The 17,587-nt window shown below is 43.4% G+C and overlaps 1 protein-coding gene across 1 annotated transcript in view; it reads right to left on the bottom strand.

The window, feature by feature from the left end:
* The window catches only part of LOC103176266 (oxysterol-binding protein-related protein 10), a 113,726-nt gene that overhangs the window by 35,039 nt on the left and 61,100 nt on the right, over positions 1-17,587 (bottom strand). Inside the window, exon 8 of the mRNA XM_007889701.2 lies at positions 4,624-4,770. Coding sequence (XP_007887892.2) covers positions 4,624-4,770 — 147 coding nt within the window. The remainder of the gene's footprint in view (positions 1-4,623; positions 4,771-17,587) is intronic.

The following is a 17,587-nucleotide window of genomic DNA, read 5'->3' as shown; positions in this document are numbered from 1 at the left end:
CAAATTTCCCCGAATAAACTTGCACCAGGCTTGGTTGGAATGGTCTTGGCCAGAATGAAAGAAAGAGAGGGACAGTGCCTGGGAGGTGGGGGTCATCAATATAGATATGACCATACTATAATCAGTATATAAATATAATTAGTACATAATAATAATCCATGCATTTGATATAGCGCCTTATCACGTCTTTGTGACCTCTCAAAGCGCTTCACAGAATATACTGCAGAGTGAATTGATTGTATATTTTGTTGGCAAAACGTGGCAGTCAATTGCACACAGCAGTGTCCCACAACAGTCGTGGATTGAGTGACCAATTTATTTTAAAATTTATTTTGAAGGAATTATTACCCCCAGAAAAGCGTTCGACTAACAACTGGGTTCCTACTTACTGCTAGGTAAACAGAGTCATGTGGAGTAAGGAAACTTGACCAATGTTTCATCCTGCTGGGAATCAAACACAGGTCGTCTCTCTTGCGAGGCGAGTGCTCTAACCACTCACTAAGCTACAGGACTCCACGTTTAAATGAATAGCACACTAGAGGCAGGTCATCTGAATACCTAAAGGGTTTCAGACCACAGAACCTTAGAAATTTGGTTCTGCCTCTACCACAGGCCGTGGAGGCAGATGAGAGACATGAAATGTGATGTAATTGCAAGAGAAAGTATCTAGGGAGCAGCAATCTATGGAAAGGAGCTAGAGAGAGACTGATCCAACCAGAAAATTAAGAATGGAGTAAAAATGCATCTGATCCTCAAACATGGGTGGCAGAAAGGAAGACAATCTGGTGGCTGTAGTGGATGGTGGGAAAGAAGGCCCAGACAAAGAGGAATTTGTCACTATTTTGAGATGAGGGAGAAAGAGTGAAATGGGGCAAGACTTATATCAACTAAGCATGAAGGAAACAACAACAACAAAATTACATTTGTATAGCACCTTTCACGTCAGGAGGACGTCCCAAGGCCCTGGACAATCAATGTTTCGGACCCAAGCTGGGGGTTAGGATCGGGGAGTGGGTGGGGGGGGGGGGGGGTGACTGAAGGCATGGTCGAAGAAGTGGGTCTTGAGAAGGTCTTGAAGGAGGCAAGGGAGGGGGTGAGGCGGAGCAAGGCCATGGAGGGCTTTGAAGGTGAGGACCAGGATCCTCTCTGTGATGGAAACCTCAGGTGGAGGAAAAGGAAGCCACTTCAGGTCCTCCAAATGTAAAGAAATTAATCACCAGAGATTGAAATAGGGTTCTAGAAATCATGCGACACCAGCAGCCAATGCAAACAAGTGATTTAGATAAAAATAGAGAAAACGTCAGTAGTCTTTTGTGGCAGCCAAACATTCATAGCAACGTCGCCTGTTGATCCTGAGATATGAGCTCCTCCTCACTGAGCAGCAGAATTCACCAAGTGTTGGATTGTTCACTGACTAATAGGGAACGTGAGCTCGCTTTCATAGCCCTCCACAGCCTTGCTCCTCCCTACCTCTGTGATCTGCTAACCGGCCTGTCTGCTCCCTCCACTTGGCAGACTTTGGCCTGTTCCACGTCTCCTGCCGGCCTGGCCCACCATCGGCGGTCAGATCTTCAGCCTTTCTGTCCCCACCCTTTGGAACTCCAACCCACAGTCCCTTTGCCTCGCCCCCCGTCCCTTGCCTCCTTTAAGACCTGTCTCAAAACCTTCCCCTGCTGATCCCAACGCCCAGCTCGGGTCCATAGCTTGACTGTCGAGCGATTTGGGACATCCTCCCGATGTGAAAGGCACAATACAAATGTAATTTGTGGTTGTTGGGTTTAGACCGTCGTGAGACAGTAGCAGTAGTTTTATGCTACTAATAATGTTTGTTGCAATATTAATTCTGCTCCCACAGAAGAGTGGGAAGAAATGATAATATTATGTAGTTGTAGGAGTCCATCTCTGACTGTTCCCTTCTATCTAGCGCAATTAGGTTTCCACCAACATCTATTATAGGCACAGATTCTGACAGCCATGGTTCTCCCCCATCCTTATTCTTTTATCAGACACTCATTGTATTGCTGTGAATTTCCGGCTATCCATTCCTCTGATTCTACTGTATACCGAGAAAGTTTAAAGTAAAGATTATTGATGGTACTAGTATTCAGACTTAATTTTGCAGATAGACCATTTTCAGAGATACATTTGATTCATCACCCAGACATTAAATTCAGAGCTTTCCACAAACATCAGACAACTTCACATTTTATATGGAGCTAAAAGAAATCAACTATGTAAGCCATAGTTTAACTGAAATTGCATCAAACTTTATACATACTGCAACAGGGGTTTTTATTACTAATGCTGCTTTTATATTAGGCCACTAGTTGCAGTACAAATAACACTCATGTAGCAGTGCTAAAAATGTTGGGAGTATTCCATTTTTCATTCTGCATTCCCACAGGCCAGGCTGAAATCCTGAGACTATGCTCCTGATATTTTCTTTGGGTCTGAACCTCCGTTATTTAGGTAATCGAGATAAAAGAATCCCAAAAATTCTGTGTATGCAGTCAGCTACCAGGAGTAGCAGAACTGCCAAAAGAGGATCCAGCAGCCAAAATGATTCAATCGCAGTCATTTAAAGGTAGGCCGCTTTTTTTGTTGTTCATTGTACATTATGTCAGGCTGCTGTCACCACCAGAATTATACTATAAAAGGGTATTCATTTTTTATTTTGCACCAGGTGCAAACTCAACTTGATTTTCTACTGCCCACTTGACGAATTAAATCATCAAAGCATAGCTTGATTAAAATTCCATGCTGTTTGGTAATCTCAAGATAAACATAGCCAACCACCCAATGAAAGCATTACGTGATTAAACTACATTTGGTCAATAAAGGCACCTTTCTGTGATAGAATAGAACCCTGTTATATTGAGGGTTCGATTATAGTGTGCAATTGGGGTGTGAACCCTAACATTTACTTAGCAAAAAATCCAAAATGCAAGTAGAGATCCAGTCAGCTCAGTTCAAATAATATTATCTCACTTCAAAACGCCAACTAGTTATTCGTGTGCTAAGAAACGGCCAACCTTCAGGTCATCGGGTTGCCAATAGTTGCTCATTGCACATGTGAAATGACATCAGCAGCAACCCAATGTTCCGAAGTCTGCCATTTTGTTTTAATCACAGAAAACCGTCTGGCTTTCTGCATACATGTGCAAAAGCACTGACTTAAGTTATTCAGTTATAATACACTTAGCGATTTTATGGAACTGAACTAATGCATTATAAAGGAGTTGTATTGTACCATGCAGTTTAGCCACTTCCTGCTTCTCCAAGTGCTTTATTAGCAGAACATCAATATGCTACCCAAAAATAATTATCCTCACACTTCATATAGCATCTTTTACATCAGGAGGATATCTCAAAGTGCTTCAAAGGATTTTCTGTATATCTGTATTTGTACTGCGTATTTGTAGGAAAAAGCATCAGCGAATTTGCACACAACAATGTCCTACAAACAGCTTTGATGTGAACGAACAATTTTATCTGGAGGAACTGTCGGCCAAGACACCAGGAGAAACTCCCTTCACTTTTCAAATAAGTACATTGAAATCTTTAATGTCCACCAGAATAAGTGTATGGGACATCTGTTTGACATCTTATCTGACAGCAGTTCCAACACCCCCCCCACCCCCAGCAACGTACTTGAGTGTCAGCCTATACTATGATTTCAAAGTCCCAACATGAGGCTTGAGTCCACAACCTTCTGACTCAGAGGCGAGAGCACAACCGACTGTCAGACTAACAGTACTCGACATTCCTTTGAGGCGTTTTGAGACATTTTCCCTCCTACTCAAATGCGCAATACAAGTGCAAACTGTTGTTGTTCCTTCAGGCTGGAGTGTACTGCACACAGAGAATCATTGGGCAGTGTGGAAAAGCACATGAACAATGCTTAATTGCTGTACATCAGACATAAAACAACATGAACTGCCTGAAATGCAGCATAGCATCTCCATCCTGGAGCTTTTCAAAGCACTACAAGATGCTCCACAAAGATTTTGTGCTTATCATTGTTTCTGCTTCTTGTAGATTTTCAGTATCGAATTGTGTTTGAATATGCTTAATTTTGTTTACTACATGGTATGCTAATAGTGCAACACCCAACGGGGTAAAATTAGCTTAAAAAAATAATCAGCAACTGTTAACAATAAAACCTCACACTAAATGGCTTATAACTACATTTAACCAGCTTAGTACACAACAGAATCCTGCTTAAAAGGTTTTGAAATGGCTGATATTAAAGATGCATACGAGTGCTGCATGCAGTAGGTAATGGTAGAGAACAAGTGCTCACAAAATGCTGTTGTATAACTGGCTGATTACTGTTCATTTAGAGCAGTGGTTTTCCAGTTACTGTCATTCAGTTTTTCTTATTACTTTCAGGGAATGTAGAATACAACTATGATGTTAGATTGGAGATGTACGATCTCGATTTAAATGTAGCAAATTTAAATTGCTTGTGCACCTGGTCCTGCGTGGCAAAGTTAAACTGACTGAACATTTTTTGATTTCTGTCCAAAACAATTTATATGAAATAATGTACAAAAAAAGATGCATCAGTCAATGTCGATCACTTTTAAATTCACCAGCTTTATCCTCGATTTGATTACATACCCTGGTAAGATCCATGCCGAGTTTCAGTTGAGAAAGGAGGTGAAGGATTACACTACGTTGATCTTCCATAACTCCTAAGTCTTCTTCTACATTGTCTTCAGTGTCTGTCACTTCATCTTCAGGATTTATCACCTCGGGAGCTTGATGCTAGAAAAATGACATTGAATTATTAAAACTTAAGTGGAGTGGGGAAGAAAAACCCTTCAGTCAGTCAACATAGTACTGCTACTTTTGAAGGAACAATCATTTGCTTTATTCCTTCTATTGTGCTGTATTTCTCGTTGAACATACTAAAGAATAGTATTCAAGGAATATTCTTTTAAGTAAGTCTCTACACTCCATTATTCTGTTAACTACATCAACCACTGTACTGCAAATGAAAGGTGGAGAGCTCACCCTGCACGGCTGCAAAACCCTTTTGTTTTTCATCCAGCTCGACCTCATTGTAATTGCAGGTACTGTCAATGAGTTTACTAACGGCAGACACATAAGCTGGCGGCAGTCCCACTCTGAGCTGACTACTGGCTTTTTCCTTTATTTTCCCCTTCACTGGATTGTGAAGTCAATCAAATGTGAAGCCATCCTTTTCATTCATAGTCACATGACCTCGGGATTCACAGCCTTAATTACAAACAGCAATCGCAGGAGGCTCTCAAGCACGTCCATGTGGGTAAGTCTGAAACAATTTCTTCTAAAAGCAAGTTTGAGAACATCTGTTGGCACACGTGGGCATCAGATTTGCAAAAATCCCAGTAATTCTTTTTTCCCCCGCTAAGCACTTCAACATGTTTCGAAAAGCTGACCGTCGCACCGATTTTTTTTCATTAAGAAAAGGCGTGTAACTGTAACCCTAAATTGGCTGCCCAGGCATGAAAGGGCTTTTAATGGAATGAACAGTTAAATGGATGCTGCTGTCATTCAGCAGTGATCAATACAATAGTGTCAATAAAGCGTACACAACCTTCAGGAGATTTTTTTGAACCGCTATTCATTTCCACTGACATTTATTCACACCGCCCACTCAAAATATCAAAAATTAAACAGGGAGCAAAACTGCAGAAAATTATATAACACTTCCAAGTTTAATCACTCTCTGCCAAAAAAAAACGCAATAGCATATCAGAGGCTTAGAAAACATGCAGGCAAACTGGATTTATAATTAGAGCATCAGTCATATTTTTCAAATTATTTTAAGGTCTGTTTGGGGGACACAGAATCTCTCTCTATTCTATTTGGACTCCCCTCATCTCTGACCACCATGACCTGATGATGGTCAAAAGGTCAGGTCGGTGGACCTGCTCTCTGACCTCGGTCATTGCCGTTTTCTTCTAAAAGTAAAGGATGGCCAATTGGCTCATGCAAAGAAAACTACCAATGCCAACTTAGTGCACTGAACAGTTCATTACTGTGCTGTAGCATTCTCTCATTTTAATGTGATCATTAAATTATGAGGGAGAAATGGACGGAGATGCCCAGGGTTGAGTCAGTCTCTATTTCAAACTCTCACATGGAAAAAACGCCCAACAAAAAAGCTCTGAAAACATTCGGAAACACATTCAATGCCACATCACATTGCCCAGAAATCCAGGAGTGTTATACGACATATTCTCAACCATTGTTTATTCTCTCAACCAAGTAGCTTATTTCTTCTCCCCACCCTTCCCTAATGTTTTAAACTCTTTTTAAAGCATTAGGCACACAATAGGACTTCACTCAGCACACTCGTGCATAATGCAAAGCAGCTGAACATTACGGTTTGAGAGTGTTTTGAAAACCTAAAGTTCAGTGTTCAACTGAGAGGAGTGATGCAAATTTGAAGCATATGTACGAGTTCCCAACCTCGACCACTAGAAACAAGGAAATTTACAACAACAACAACTTGTACTTATATAGCATCTTTCCCGCAGGGCAGCGATTCGGAGCACTTAACAATGACAGGGTTTGACACCGAACTGGGGAGAAAGGGGAGGTAACCGAGGTAGTCAAAGAGGAAGAAGGACATTCAGCCCATCGTGTCTGTGCTGGCTCTATAAAGAGCAATCCTTTCAGTCTCATTTACATGCCCTTTCCCATTACCTGTGTAGTGTGTTCCTTTTTAGATATGTAACTTGTTCCCTTTTGAAAGCTAATATGGATTGTGCCTCAACCATCGCTCCCGGCCGAGCATTCCATATCCTAACCAAAAAAATTCTCCGAACTTCCCCATTTGTTAGCTATCTTACATTGATGTCCTCAAGTCACGGATTTATTGACCAGTGATAACTTCACCCCATTGACTTTAACCCCTCATAATTTTAAAGACCTCTTTTGTTAGAACGAAAGGTCATAGACCTGAAATGCTAACTCATTTTCCTCTGTCCATGGATGCTGCCTGACCTGCTGGGTGTTCCCAGTGACTTCTGTGTATATAACTCCATCTGCAATAAGACCCTGGCCGTCAATGATCTCATCCTCGATGAGAATGTTGATAATATGGCCCTCACGGAAACCTGGATCACCCCAGGTGGCACCTTCCCCCTCACTGAGGCCACACCATCCAGCTATATCTACCACCATGCCCCACGCACCAACCATCGTGGCGGTGGGGTGGCCCTCACCTCCAGGGTGTCACTTGCCCTATCCCCCAACTCCGCCGGTTTATTTCCCTCTTTTGAACACCTTGCCCTCTACCATCCCTCCCATCTCTCACTAAAAATTCTCCTAATTTACCACCTCCCAAAATCCTCCCCCACCTTCATCTCTGACATCTGATGAAGCTCCTACCGCTTCATCATCCTAGGCGACTTCAACCTCCACTTCACCCCCTCCTGCTCCATCGCCTCAGATTTCTCCGCTCTCCTCTCCTCTCTCAACCTCTCCCTCCACATCCACTCTGCTACCCACGTTCACGGCCACCCGCTCGACCTGGTGATCTCTCAGCGTCTCGGATGTCACCATCACCGACAAGGCCATTTCTGATCACCATTTCATCTCCCTCAACTCCTATATCCCTCTCCCCACTGCCTCCAAACCTACCACCATCTCCTACCGCCTGTGGAAGAAGATCTCCCCACAATCCTTCTCCATTGCCCTGGAGTCTTCTGAACTCCTCCCCCTCTGGACCACCTCCCCCACCAACCCATCCTCTGCGTTAACTCTCCTTCACAACATCCTCTCCACAACACTCAATGCCCTTGCCCCCATCACCCCCCGAACTGCCTCCTATTCCCGATCCTCACCCTAATTCACCAGCCACCTCCGCTCGCTCAAGTGCCAGGTGTGGGCTGCCGAATGCACTTGGCTCAAATCTGGCCTAACGGTCCACCAGCACATCTGGCTGGAACACATCAAAACTTACCGCCCTACTCTTGCCTCGGCCAAATCGTCCTTCTACTCCAGATTAATTCTGCCAGGCTCCTGTTCTCCACCACCAACCTGCTCCTCTGCCCTCCCCGCCACACTTCTCAGATTCTTTCCTCCGACTACCAGAAAATGCTGGACTTCCTCGAGTCCAAAATCGAGGGAATCCGCTCAGCTGCCACTGCCCTCCCAACTTCCACCCCTTCCCTACCCACCCCCACACACTCCGACCACTACCCATCCCTCCTTCCACACCTTTGAACCTGTCACCCCCTCCTCTGTCATCACCACCATATCCTCCATGAAGCTCACCACCTGCTCCCTGGATCCCATCCCCTCTCCTTAAATCCCAGCTCCACCTCCTTGCCCCACTAATCGCCGACATCATCAACCTCTTCCTGTCATCTGGCACTGTTCCTACCCCCCTCAAAACAGCCACTATCACCCACTTGAAGAAACCTACCCTTGACCCATCACAGCTATCCAGCTGCCTGCCCATATCCCACCTCCCTTTCCTGTCTAAGGTCCTTGAGAGAGCCATTGCCTCCCAGCTTCGCTCTTTCCTCTCATCCGACTCCCTCCATGAGCCCCTCCAATCGGATTTCCATGCTGCCAACAGCACGGAAACTGTTCTGGTCAAGGTTACAAATGACATCCTGGCCATGTGCGACTAGGGCTCCCTCTGCCTTCTCGACCTCTCTGTCGCCTTTGACACCGTGGACCACTCAATCCTCCTCCACTGCCTCTCCTTCCACCTCAGCCTTCAAGGTTCTGTCCTTGACTGGTTCAGGTCCTACCTTTCACACTGCCTCCACTTCATCTCAGCAAACAGCTTCTCCTCCAGCCCCCGCACCGTCTCGTGCAGTGTTCTTCAGGGCTTGGTCTCCTCCTCTTCACCCTCTACACGCTCCCCCTTGTTGACATCGTCCGCAAACATGGGGTAAATTTCCATATGTATGTAGATGACACCCAACTCTATCTCTCTGCCTCCATCCTCAACTCCAGGACTACTGGCGTCCTGACCGACTGCCTGTCCGACATCAGTCCTGGACGAAGGACAACTTTCTCCAACTGAACGTCAGCTTCCTCCCTTGCCTCCTTCAAGGCCAGTCTCAGGACCCTCCTTTTCGATCGTGCCTTCGGTCGCCCTCCCACGATTCAGACAGATGTCCTTCATTTTTACAATATTACAAATAGTGCAATTGACATGTCCTTGAAATCAGCAGCAACTATCATTCCAGCATATGAAATTGAGGGACATGGAAGGTGAAAGGGCTATGCAAATGCAATCTTGACATCCAGCAAAAGTATGAATTCAAGATCCTCATCCTCACCTACAAGGCCATTCACGGCCTTGCTCCCTCCTACCTCTCTGACTTACTATCCCCCTACTTACCTGCCCATACCCTCCGTTCCTCTGGCTCCGGTCTGCTCCACATCCCCCGCCCCAACCACCCTACCATCGGTGGTCGGGCCTTCAGCCTCTCAGCCCCTAGGCTCTGGAACTCTATCCCCCAGTGCCTTCGCCGCCTCCTCCCTTTCCTCCTTCAAGGCCGGTCTCAAGACCTTTCTCTTTGACCGTGCCTTCAGCTCCCCTCTCGACTCTCTACCCCCTCCTCGCTCCCTCCCTTCCCTCCCCTCACCCTGACCATTTCCCCCCTGCTCGGGTCCTGACTCAACTGTACAGCGCCTTGGGACGTCCTCCCGACGTGAAAGGCGCTCTATAAATGAAATGTTGTTGTTGCTGTTGATGAGGGCAGCAGCCAACTGGATATCCCAGATATCAGAGATAGCCTGTTGCCAACCTCCAAAACCTTGAGACATCTTTTCTTTGCAGCATGTAGCTGGAGTATGATATTCTTGTGCTGCCATATTACATTTCCGATGAAAATTCTTTCCTGCAGCGGTATGATGGAAGTGTTAATGCCCATCCAGACATCTTATTCAGCTGTAATTTTCATTGTGTTCAATGCTACAATAAGGAATATTCAAGTCTCATGGGGTTTTATTATTTTACATTCCTGCTTTTCTTTTATATATACCATAAAATATAGAGTTAACTGTCCAATTGTAACTAGTAGTCGTAGTATTTAGCAAGGCAGCAAAGAGAGAGATTAGGAGAGATTTGTTACATCGGGTGAGGTGATCATGGCAGGATCCATATTAGTTTTCAAGAGGGAACTAGACAGATTTCTAAAAAGGAATAACTGCAAGAGTATGGTGAAAATGCAAGCAATTGAGACTAAATGGATTGCTCTTTCAAAGAGTCAGCACAGACAACTGTGCTGTCATTTTCAACGGTTCTGTGATAGTGAAGTGTCCTGCAATTAAAATCCTGCTAAAATTGAACAGTGGATAACCTCAATGCAACAGACGTTTACCTAAAAATCATTAATGATTTATAAAAAGCATTTATTTAGGGATGAAGGTATATCCCAAAATATTTTATGCCCACCAATATTACATTTTATGCTGGGATATTTTTAGAAATGATCAAGTGCATGTAATCCTAAACATCACTTTACATTATGAACTTCTCACTACATCAGATGTTGGATCATTCATGTTATGCATGTTTTGCTGATGCAGCAAGCCGTTTGATCTTTCCGAAATGATGCAGATTCCTGCAATCCCTTTGTCTAAACTGAAATACAATTTGTTGCTGGGTTATATCCCAAAATGTGTAGCAACATCCGTAACAGGCCACACCTTCCGAATGAAACACTCTAAACTTGTTGAGACCATTGCTGTTGCATTCCTATAGGTTGCCATACTTTGTTAAAGATAATGAGAACCTTCTCCTTGCATCTCCACAAACCAACATAACACATCTTATGTCACATACCCTACAACAATTGCACATATATCCCTCATTAACTCATGACTTCCAGTGCTTCAGTGAGATATGCCAAGTGTTGGGATGGTTTTGAATCCATAATATTATCCGATAAGCAAGTTCCTGATCTTGACAGGAACGCCTAACAAACACAAAAAGGGGATTGTAAATTTTCCTTTCCCGCTGGGGAAAAAAAATCAAAGTTAAATCTTTGGATTAGGTTTAGTGCAGTAAAACGCTTCCTCAGTGAGAAAACATTATGGGGCAAGCCATCCATGCTTCTCTCATTCATCATGTCAAGGTCAGAAAAGCAACTTTTGAGGGTTAGGGACGTACAGTAAACTCCTGATTACTTGACCCCGTTCTTAACTTGTCTCTACCACTTAAATCAGCATGCTGTCAATATTCCGACCACATTTATTTATGTATTTATACACAAACCTAACTCGCCACTCAAGATAATTCATCACTGAGCCCTATACCCTTGGAGTGATGAGTTATCAGTTTACTCTAATATCTTCCAGCCCCACTAGTCAGCATCGGTGGAAAAAGACCTGCGGCATTAAAAAAAAACTCCACAATGTGCCGAGTTGCATATTTATCCAGCTTCTGAAGTTGTTCCTCATACTTGGGCTAATATGATATTCATTAATGTAGCAATATTCAACATGCTCCCCCTTAAGTACATTTTTGAAATGTTGCTTTCCACAGGGCAAAATTATGGAATAACCAAAGATTTTAGTACTGGAGCTGAAATGTACAGCACTTTGAAAAACGGATGAAGGCAGCACTCTTATGTAACTACCGATATAATTCATTGGCAGCAATGTGCTAAGATTCAATAGTCCAGAAGCTGCCACAGAAAGGAATCTAGTGACACATAAACCATTGTTTAAACCACTTGTATCACAAACAACTTCACCTGATATACCTCCACAGAAAATTCACACTTAACAAATAAAGACAAGTATCCTCTCACGAAAATCCAGGCATCCACTTAGGCGTTGAAAACATTAAGCACATCATTCAGGCTCGCAGTATCAACAAATAATCAGCCGATGAAAAGTAAAATCAATACAGGTCGCAGCTAAAATGTTTTTTAAAAAAAACTTAAGGCAGGTCTAAATTAACTTATCCCAACATTGTTGTTAATCAATTGCAAAATGACATCGGTTTTTAAGCTTTAAAGCAAAATAAGGAGGAACAATACCCCAAAAAAATCCTCTGCTGAATAAACCACCTTCAGTTCCCCCCACCCCCCCCCGCCACCCCCCACCTCTGTACTTACCACTGAGGACAGCATAAATCGTCTTTTGCATCAACATAAAAGAAGAAGACAAGCACAGTGGAATTCTGAGATGCTCACAGAAACTGGGCTGAATACCAAACGCCGTCTATGTTAAGTCATGTGATAACTGTATGCGATACTTGAGTGAGTCCTCATTGTTGTGAAATACCGAGGTTATCATGCTTTTCCAAAGGTATAATAAAACCATAAACTAGGGAGTTTAAAGTACTGCAAGCCTAACTGCAGTCATATTTTATTATGCAGGACTGCCACAACAACCCACAAGTCTCCCCCTCCCCTATTTATACAAACTTGTGTTAGGTCTGCAGTGGTAAGAATTAATAATACGAAATTTCATATGCATCAGGTATCTTGTCTTACAACTAAAGAATTATGCTATCAATTCTGTATAACATTTTGCATATCATTAAATTATGTTATTATGTTCACAATATTCAACGTTAATGTTTGGAGCTTGTGCTTTTCAGGTAGCTGCTTGAGAAGTATTATTTGCCTAAAATGGGTGTAGACCACTGTCTATTTTGATTATTCCCCCTCAGTTAAACTCCTAGGTTCCAATGGAGTCATCTGTTTCAGTACCATCTGAGGTTAACTATCAGCACAACAGTGGTAAGAGAAAAATCAAATGAAACTTTCTGGCCAACAATCCCTCAAATCAAGTTGATCACACAGTTGATGGCTATTTGCAAGACTTTGCTGTGCGTAAATTGGCTGCCACATCTGTCTATACATATTATCATTACACTTCACAGTAAAATCCTGTGAAGCACTTGGAAATGCAATAATAATAATCGTTGCATTTGATAGAGCGCCTTATCACATCTTCTAGACATCTCAAAGCGCTTCACAGAATATACTGTAAAGTGAATTGACTGTGTATTTTGTGGGATAACACGGCAGCCGATTACCCACAGCAGTGTCCCACAAACAGCCATGGATTGAGGGACCAAGGAAACATGTCCAACCTTTCTTGTTGCCGGGAATCGTTCCCACTTGCAAGGCGCTAACCACTGAGCTACAGGACTCCACATTGTGATGACGCAATAAGGCTCTATATCAAATGCAAGGATCATTATTATTAAATATTACTACTCACCATGTCAAAATAGCGCAAGTCAATAAACAACCGTAACAGAACGTTGATTAATCAGTTCAGAGCACTAAAAAGCATGCTCAGGCTGTACAGTGGCCACCCACTGGATGTATCTAGGTGGAGAGACATCTCAAAGACGTGATAAAGCTATATCAAGTGTATAGACTATTAGTACTACAGTGTACCAAGGCCAAACCAAGGGAGTGGCTCAAACCCTAGACATATTGCAGAGAAACGCAGTATGGATAATAATCCCTAGTGTAATATTCATTACATTTGGTAAAGTGCTTCTGACTCAGAAGAGACTTCATACCAAAAAATACTAAATAGAATAAAAGCAAACTCAAAACATTGCTTAAGATACGCCAAGCTAGCAGGACAGGAGGATACAGGTTCAGGGTTAGGAATGCAATTTCAGGGCAAACACCAAGAAGCATTTCTTTCCACAGAGGAATATTATCAGCTGGAATTCACTTACCAGTAAGGGAAAGGATGGAGGGCAGAATGCTAGACTCACTTAAGAAATAACTCGATGCTGAAATGGGATGAGTGAGTAGTGTGGAAAGGTGAGATCATGGCTGAATGGCCTTCTAGATTCATACCCCCTCTTGTATTTTCTGACAACAATAATAAATGCACAGCGCAAAATGGTTAGACTGAGACGCTACCACAGCATCTGCGTGGCCAAGTAGCCGTCAGCCCACATGCTGGCACTGATAAAAACTCAACAACAAATTATCCAATTTAAGGCTATATCTACGCACCGTTAATTTTGAATACAATTTATATGGAAACAATAGGCCACGTACACGTACCAACACTGTGCAGCAGGCAAAATAACTGGAAGTGTGTCAATCAGCTGCAACCACTTACCGAACTTTGCTATATTAGTGCTGACATAAGGGTGATTCACAAACATCAAAACTTTGAGCATTTCACAGCAATCTGTTACATTAATTATAATAATAATACTTGCATTTGAAATAGCTTTATCATGTCTCAAAGCGCTTCACAGAATATACCGTAAAGTGAATTGACTGTGTATTTTGTGGGCAAAACACACAGATCGAACATCCAGTAAACCAGTTAAGATCACAGAAGGGGACAAGCATAGATTTTAGCAATAACACTCAAGGCTATATTCAGAAAGAGCAAGGTTGGAATAGCGGTCAAAACATCAGCTGGAAACCAAATAATTTGTTCCAGTTTAATCCATTTAGTGCACACTGCAGCTGCTTATTACACTACGAGTGGGAGAAGAATAAGGTCCAACCCTCTAAAGTTTACCAAAGGGCAAATATTTAAAAATGTCGGAAGATGTCCAAAACCTCAGAGGCAATACTGCAATGAAGCTCAATAAAAGGCAGTTTTTCCAATTTTAATACTTCCCATGCCTTGGACAAGTTTATTTGGCCAGAACACCGTTGGACCTCCAGCAGTACCAACAAATACATACATTTATGAGCAATCTTCCTTCTTTGACGCATAAAAAAACCAACAACCTGTATGGCAATTATCAACTATGCTAAAAATATCGTTAGAAAAGCAAACTTGAAAGTTTCTCCTTCCACAAAATGGAAAGTAGAAAGAAAAGATTTCAAATGGGGATGAATCATGCTGGAGCTCTGATCCAGACAGCACTCAAGGAGGTAATTTCAGGAACATGGTTCATACTCACTAAGTGCAAATATAGAGGGTATGAATCATATTGAGCTTGTTTTTTGCTGCATTAAAAGTGCTTTGGATGACGCAGGAAGTTTATACTTTTCTTGATGAATTGCTTCCAATATCATGGCAATTATCTATCAATTGCACAGTTAAAAACACATGCAAGTCATACAAACAGGGACCGCATTAAAAAAGTACACTAAAGCAATTCAGTAGGTTTAACTTTGTGGGTGAGTTGGTGATAGATACATTATTTAATACAAATGAAAATGGACTTCCCTAATTTCTAAGTGATAATGTATACTAATATTTGTTGCAATTTGATAGCAGTGATAGATAGGGGAAAAAAGCTATATTTAAAATAAGCAAAATTGCACTAAAGTTTCTGTAAAACTGACATTTTATGACTTCTAAAACATGCTTATTTTTAAATAATTTGTTGTGTGTAGTGCCATCTGATGGTTAAATGTAATACAACATTTCATAGAGTATGATGATGGGGCTTGATTCCTTTTTGGTCAGCCGGGTGTCTGACACATAAGGAAACCCTTCAACAACAACAAAATTACATGTATAGAGCGCCTTTCACATCGGGAGGATGTCCCATAGCACTGAACAGTCAGATGTCGGGGCCCGAGCATGGGGTGGTGTTGGTGTGAGGGAAGGCAGAGGGGTGAGGGAAGGCAGAGAGGTGGGAGGGAGACCAAAGACACGGTCGAAGAGAAGGGTCTTGAGACCAGCCTTGAAGGATGCAAGGGAGTAAGCGAGGCAAAGGGTCCGTGGGATGGAGTACCAGAGTGTGGGGGCAGAGAGGCTGAAAGCTCGGCCACCGATGGTAGGGCAGGAGACATGGAGCAGGCCCGACCGAGCCTGATGAGCGGAGGGAGCGGGCAGGTTGGTAGGGAGGCAGCAGGTCAGAGAGGTAGGAGCGGGCAAGGCCATGGATGGCCTTAAAGGTGAGGACGAGGATCTTGAACTCGATGCTCTTGGATGGGGAGCCAGTAGATTCGGGTGAGGGTGGGACTGATGGGGTCACGGAGCCTGGTGCGCCAGAGTACACAAGCTGCAGAGTTTTGGATGATCTGCAGCTTGTGAAGGGAAGAGTTGGGAAGGCCGATGAGGAGGAAGTTCCTGTAATCGAGCCTTGAGGTGATGAATGCGTGGGTGAGGGTTTTGGCAGCCTGAGGGGTGAGGCAGTGGCGGAGTCTGCCAAGGTTGCGGAGGTGGTGATAGGCAGTGCCGGTCATGGCGCGGATGTGGGGGAGAAGGACAGTTCAGGGTCAAACAAGATACCCAGGTTCCTGACTGGCTTAGTGAGGTTGAGTGTGCAGCCGTGGAGGCTGATGCTGCCAGCGCCTGTGGTGCGAAGGCGCTGGCGCGAGCCAATCAGGAGAACCTCGGTCTTGCTGACGTTGAGTTAGGGAAAGTTGTCCCTCGTCCAGGACGTGATGTCGGACAGGCAGTCAGTCAGTCAGGACGCCAGTCGTCCTGGACTTCAGGGTGGAGGGAGAGAGGTAGAGTTGGGTGTCATCTGCATACATGTGGAAATTTACCCCATGTCTGCGGATGACGTCACATGTAGAAGGTGAAGAGGAGGGGACCGATGACAGAGCCCTGAGGAACGCCGCACGAGACAGTGCTTCACCATGCTTAAGAGTATCCAAATCAAACACACAAGAGTTCCAGGCATCCCACCTATACATGGAAATTCAGATAGACCGTTGGAATGGAATGCACATTCTCTCCCTGGAGGGACGTCTCCTGTTTACCTAATTCCAGAAAGTATTAGGCGCAGGTTGGAAAGAGCCAAGGCTTAGGGACCAGAGAGTGTGTGTTGGGGTACTGCTGAGGTCTATAGTATAATGGTTGATTTTTGGTTATAAATATATATGTATATTTTTCACCTAATGATTGTGAACTCCTTGAAGAGATTAGTAATAATTTCTTATAATTTGCATTTATATACCATATTTATACACTATGATATGGAATATAACAACAACTTGCACTTATATAGCGCCCTCCAACGGAGTGAAATCCATTCACTCCCTGACACCTCCCTACCTCTCCGACTTCCTCATTCCACCACCCGGCGCTCAACTGCTCATCCCCCGCACCCTCCACCCCACCATCGGAGGTCATGTTTTCAGCCACTACGCCCCAAAATTCTGAAACACTTTCCCTCAATCCCTCCGCCTTGCCCCCCCTCTCCCCTCTTTCAAGTCCCACCTGAAAACTTTCCTCTTTGACCGTGCTTATGGCCACCTCCCCACTTCCCCTGGCTCGGAGTCAAGCTCCCCCACTGTTAAGAGCTCTGAGAAGTGCAAATTGTTATATTTCCATATGATAGTTTCAAAGCCTTTTACAAATAAAATGGGTTTGGAATGAAAGTAAATGTTGTCACGTAGGCATACACAGCAGCTAATCTGCACCTGCAAAGTTCCATAAACAATTTTCACAGCATTTTTTTCAGGTTTACCATCTGTGCACTACTTCTAATCATTGGTTCTCGCAATTATAAATCCATTATTGCCTTGGGAAAACCCAATTTCAGGCACAAAAATAATCACAATCATTAATAATCCTTGCATTCTATAGCACCTTATGTTATCAAAGCGTCTCAAAGCACTTTCCAGGAGTAATAATAATAATAATAATAATAATCCTTGCATTTGATATAGCGCTTCACATCGGGAGGACGTCCCAAAGCGCTTCACAG

The sequence above is a fragment of the Callorhinchus milii genome, unplaced genomic scaffold, assembly GCF_018977255.1.
Source record: "Callorhinchus milii isolate IMCB2004 unplaced genomic scaffold, IMCB_Cmil_1.0 Scaffold2, whole genome shotgun sequence".
In the NCBI taxonomy this organism is placed as follows: Eukaryota; Metazoa; Chordata; class Chondrichthyes; order Chimaeriformes; family Callorhinchidae; genus Callorhinchus; species Callorhinchus milii.
Note: the sequence above shows the minus strand (reverse complement) of the source record. Positions and strands in the feature narration are given on the sequence as shown.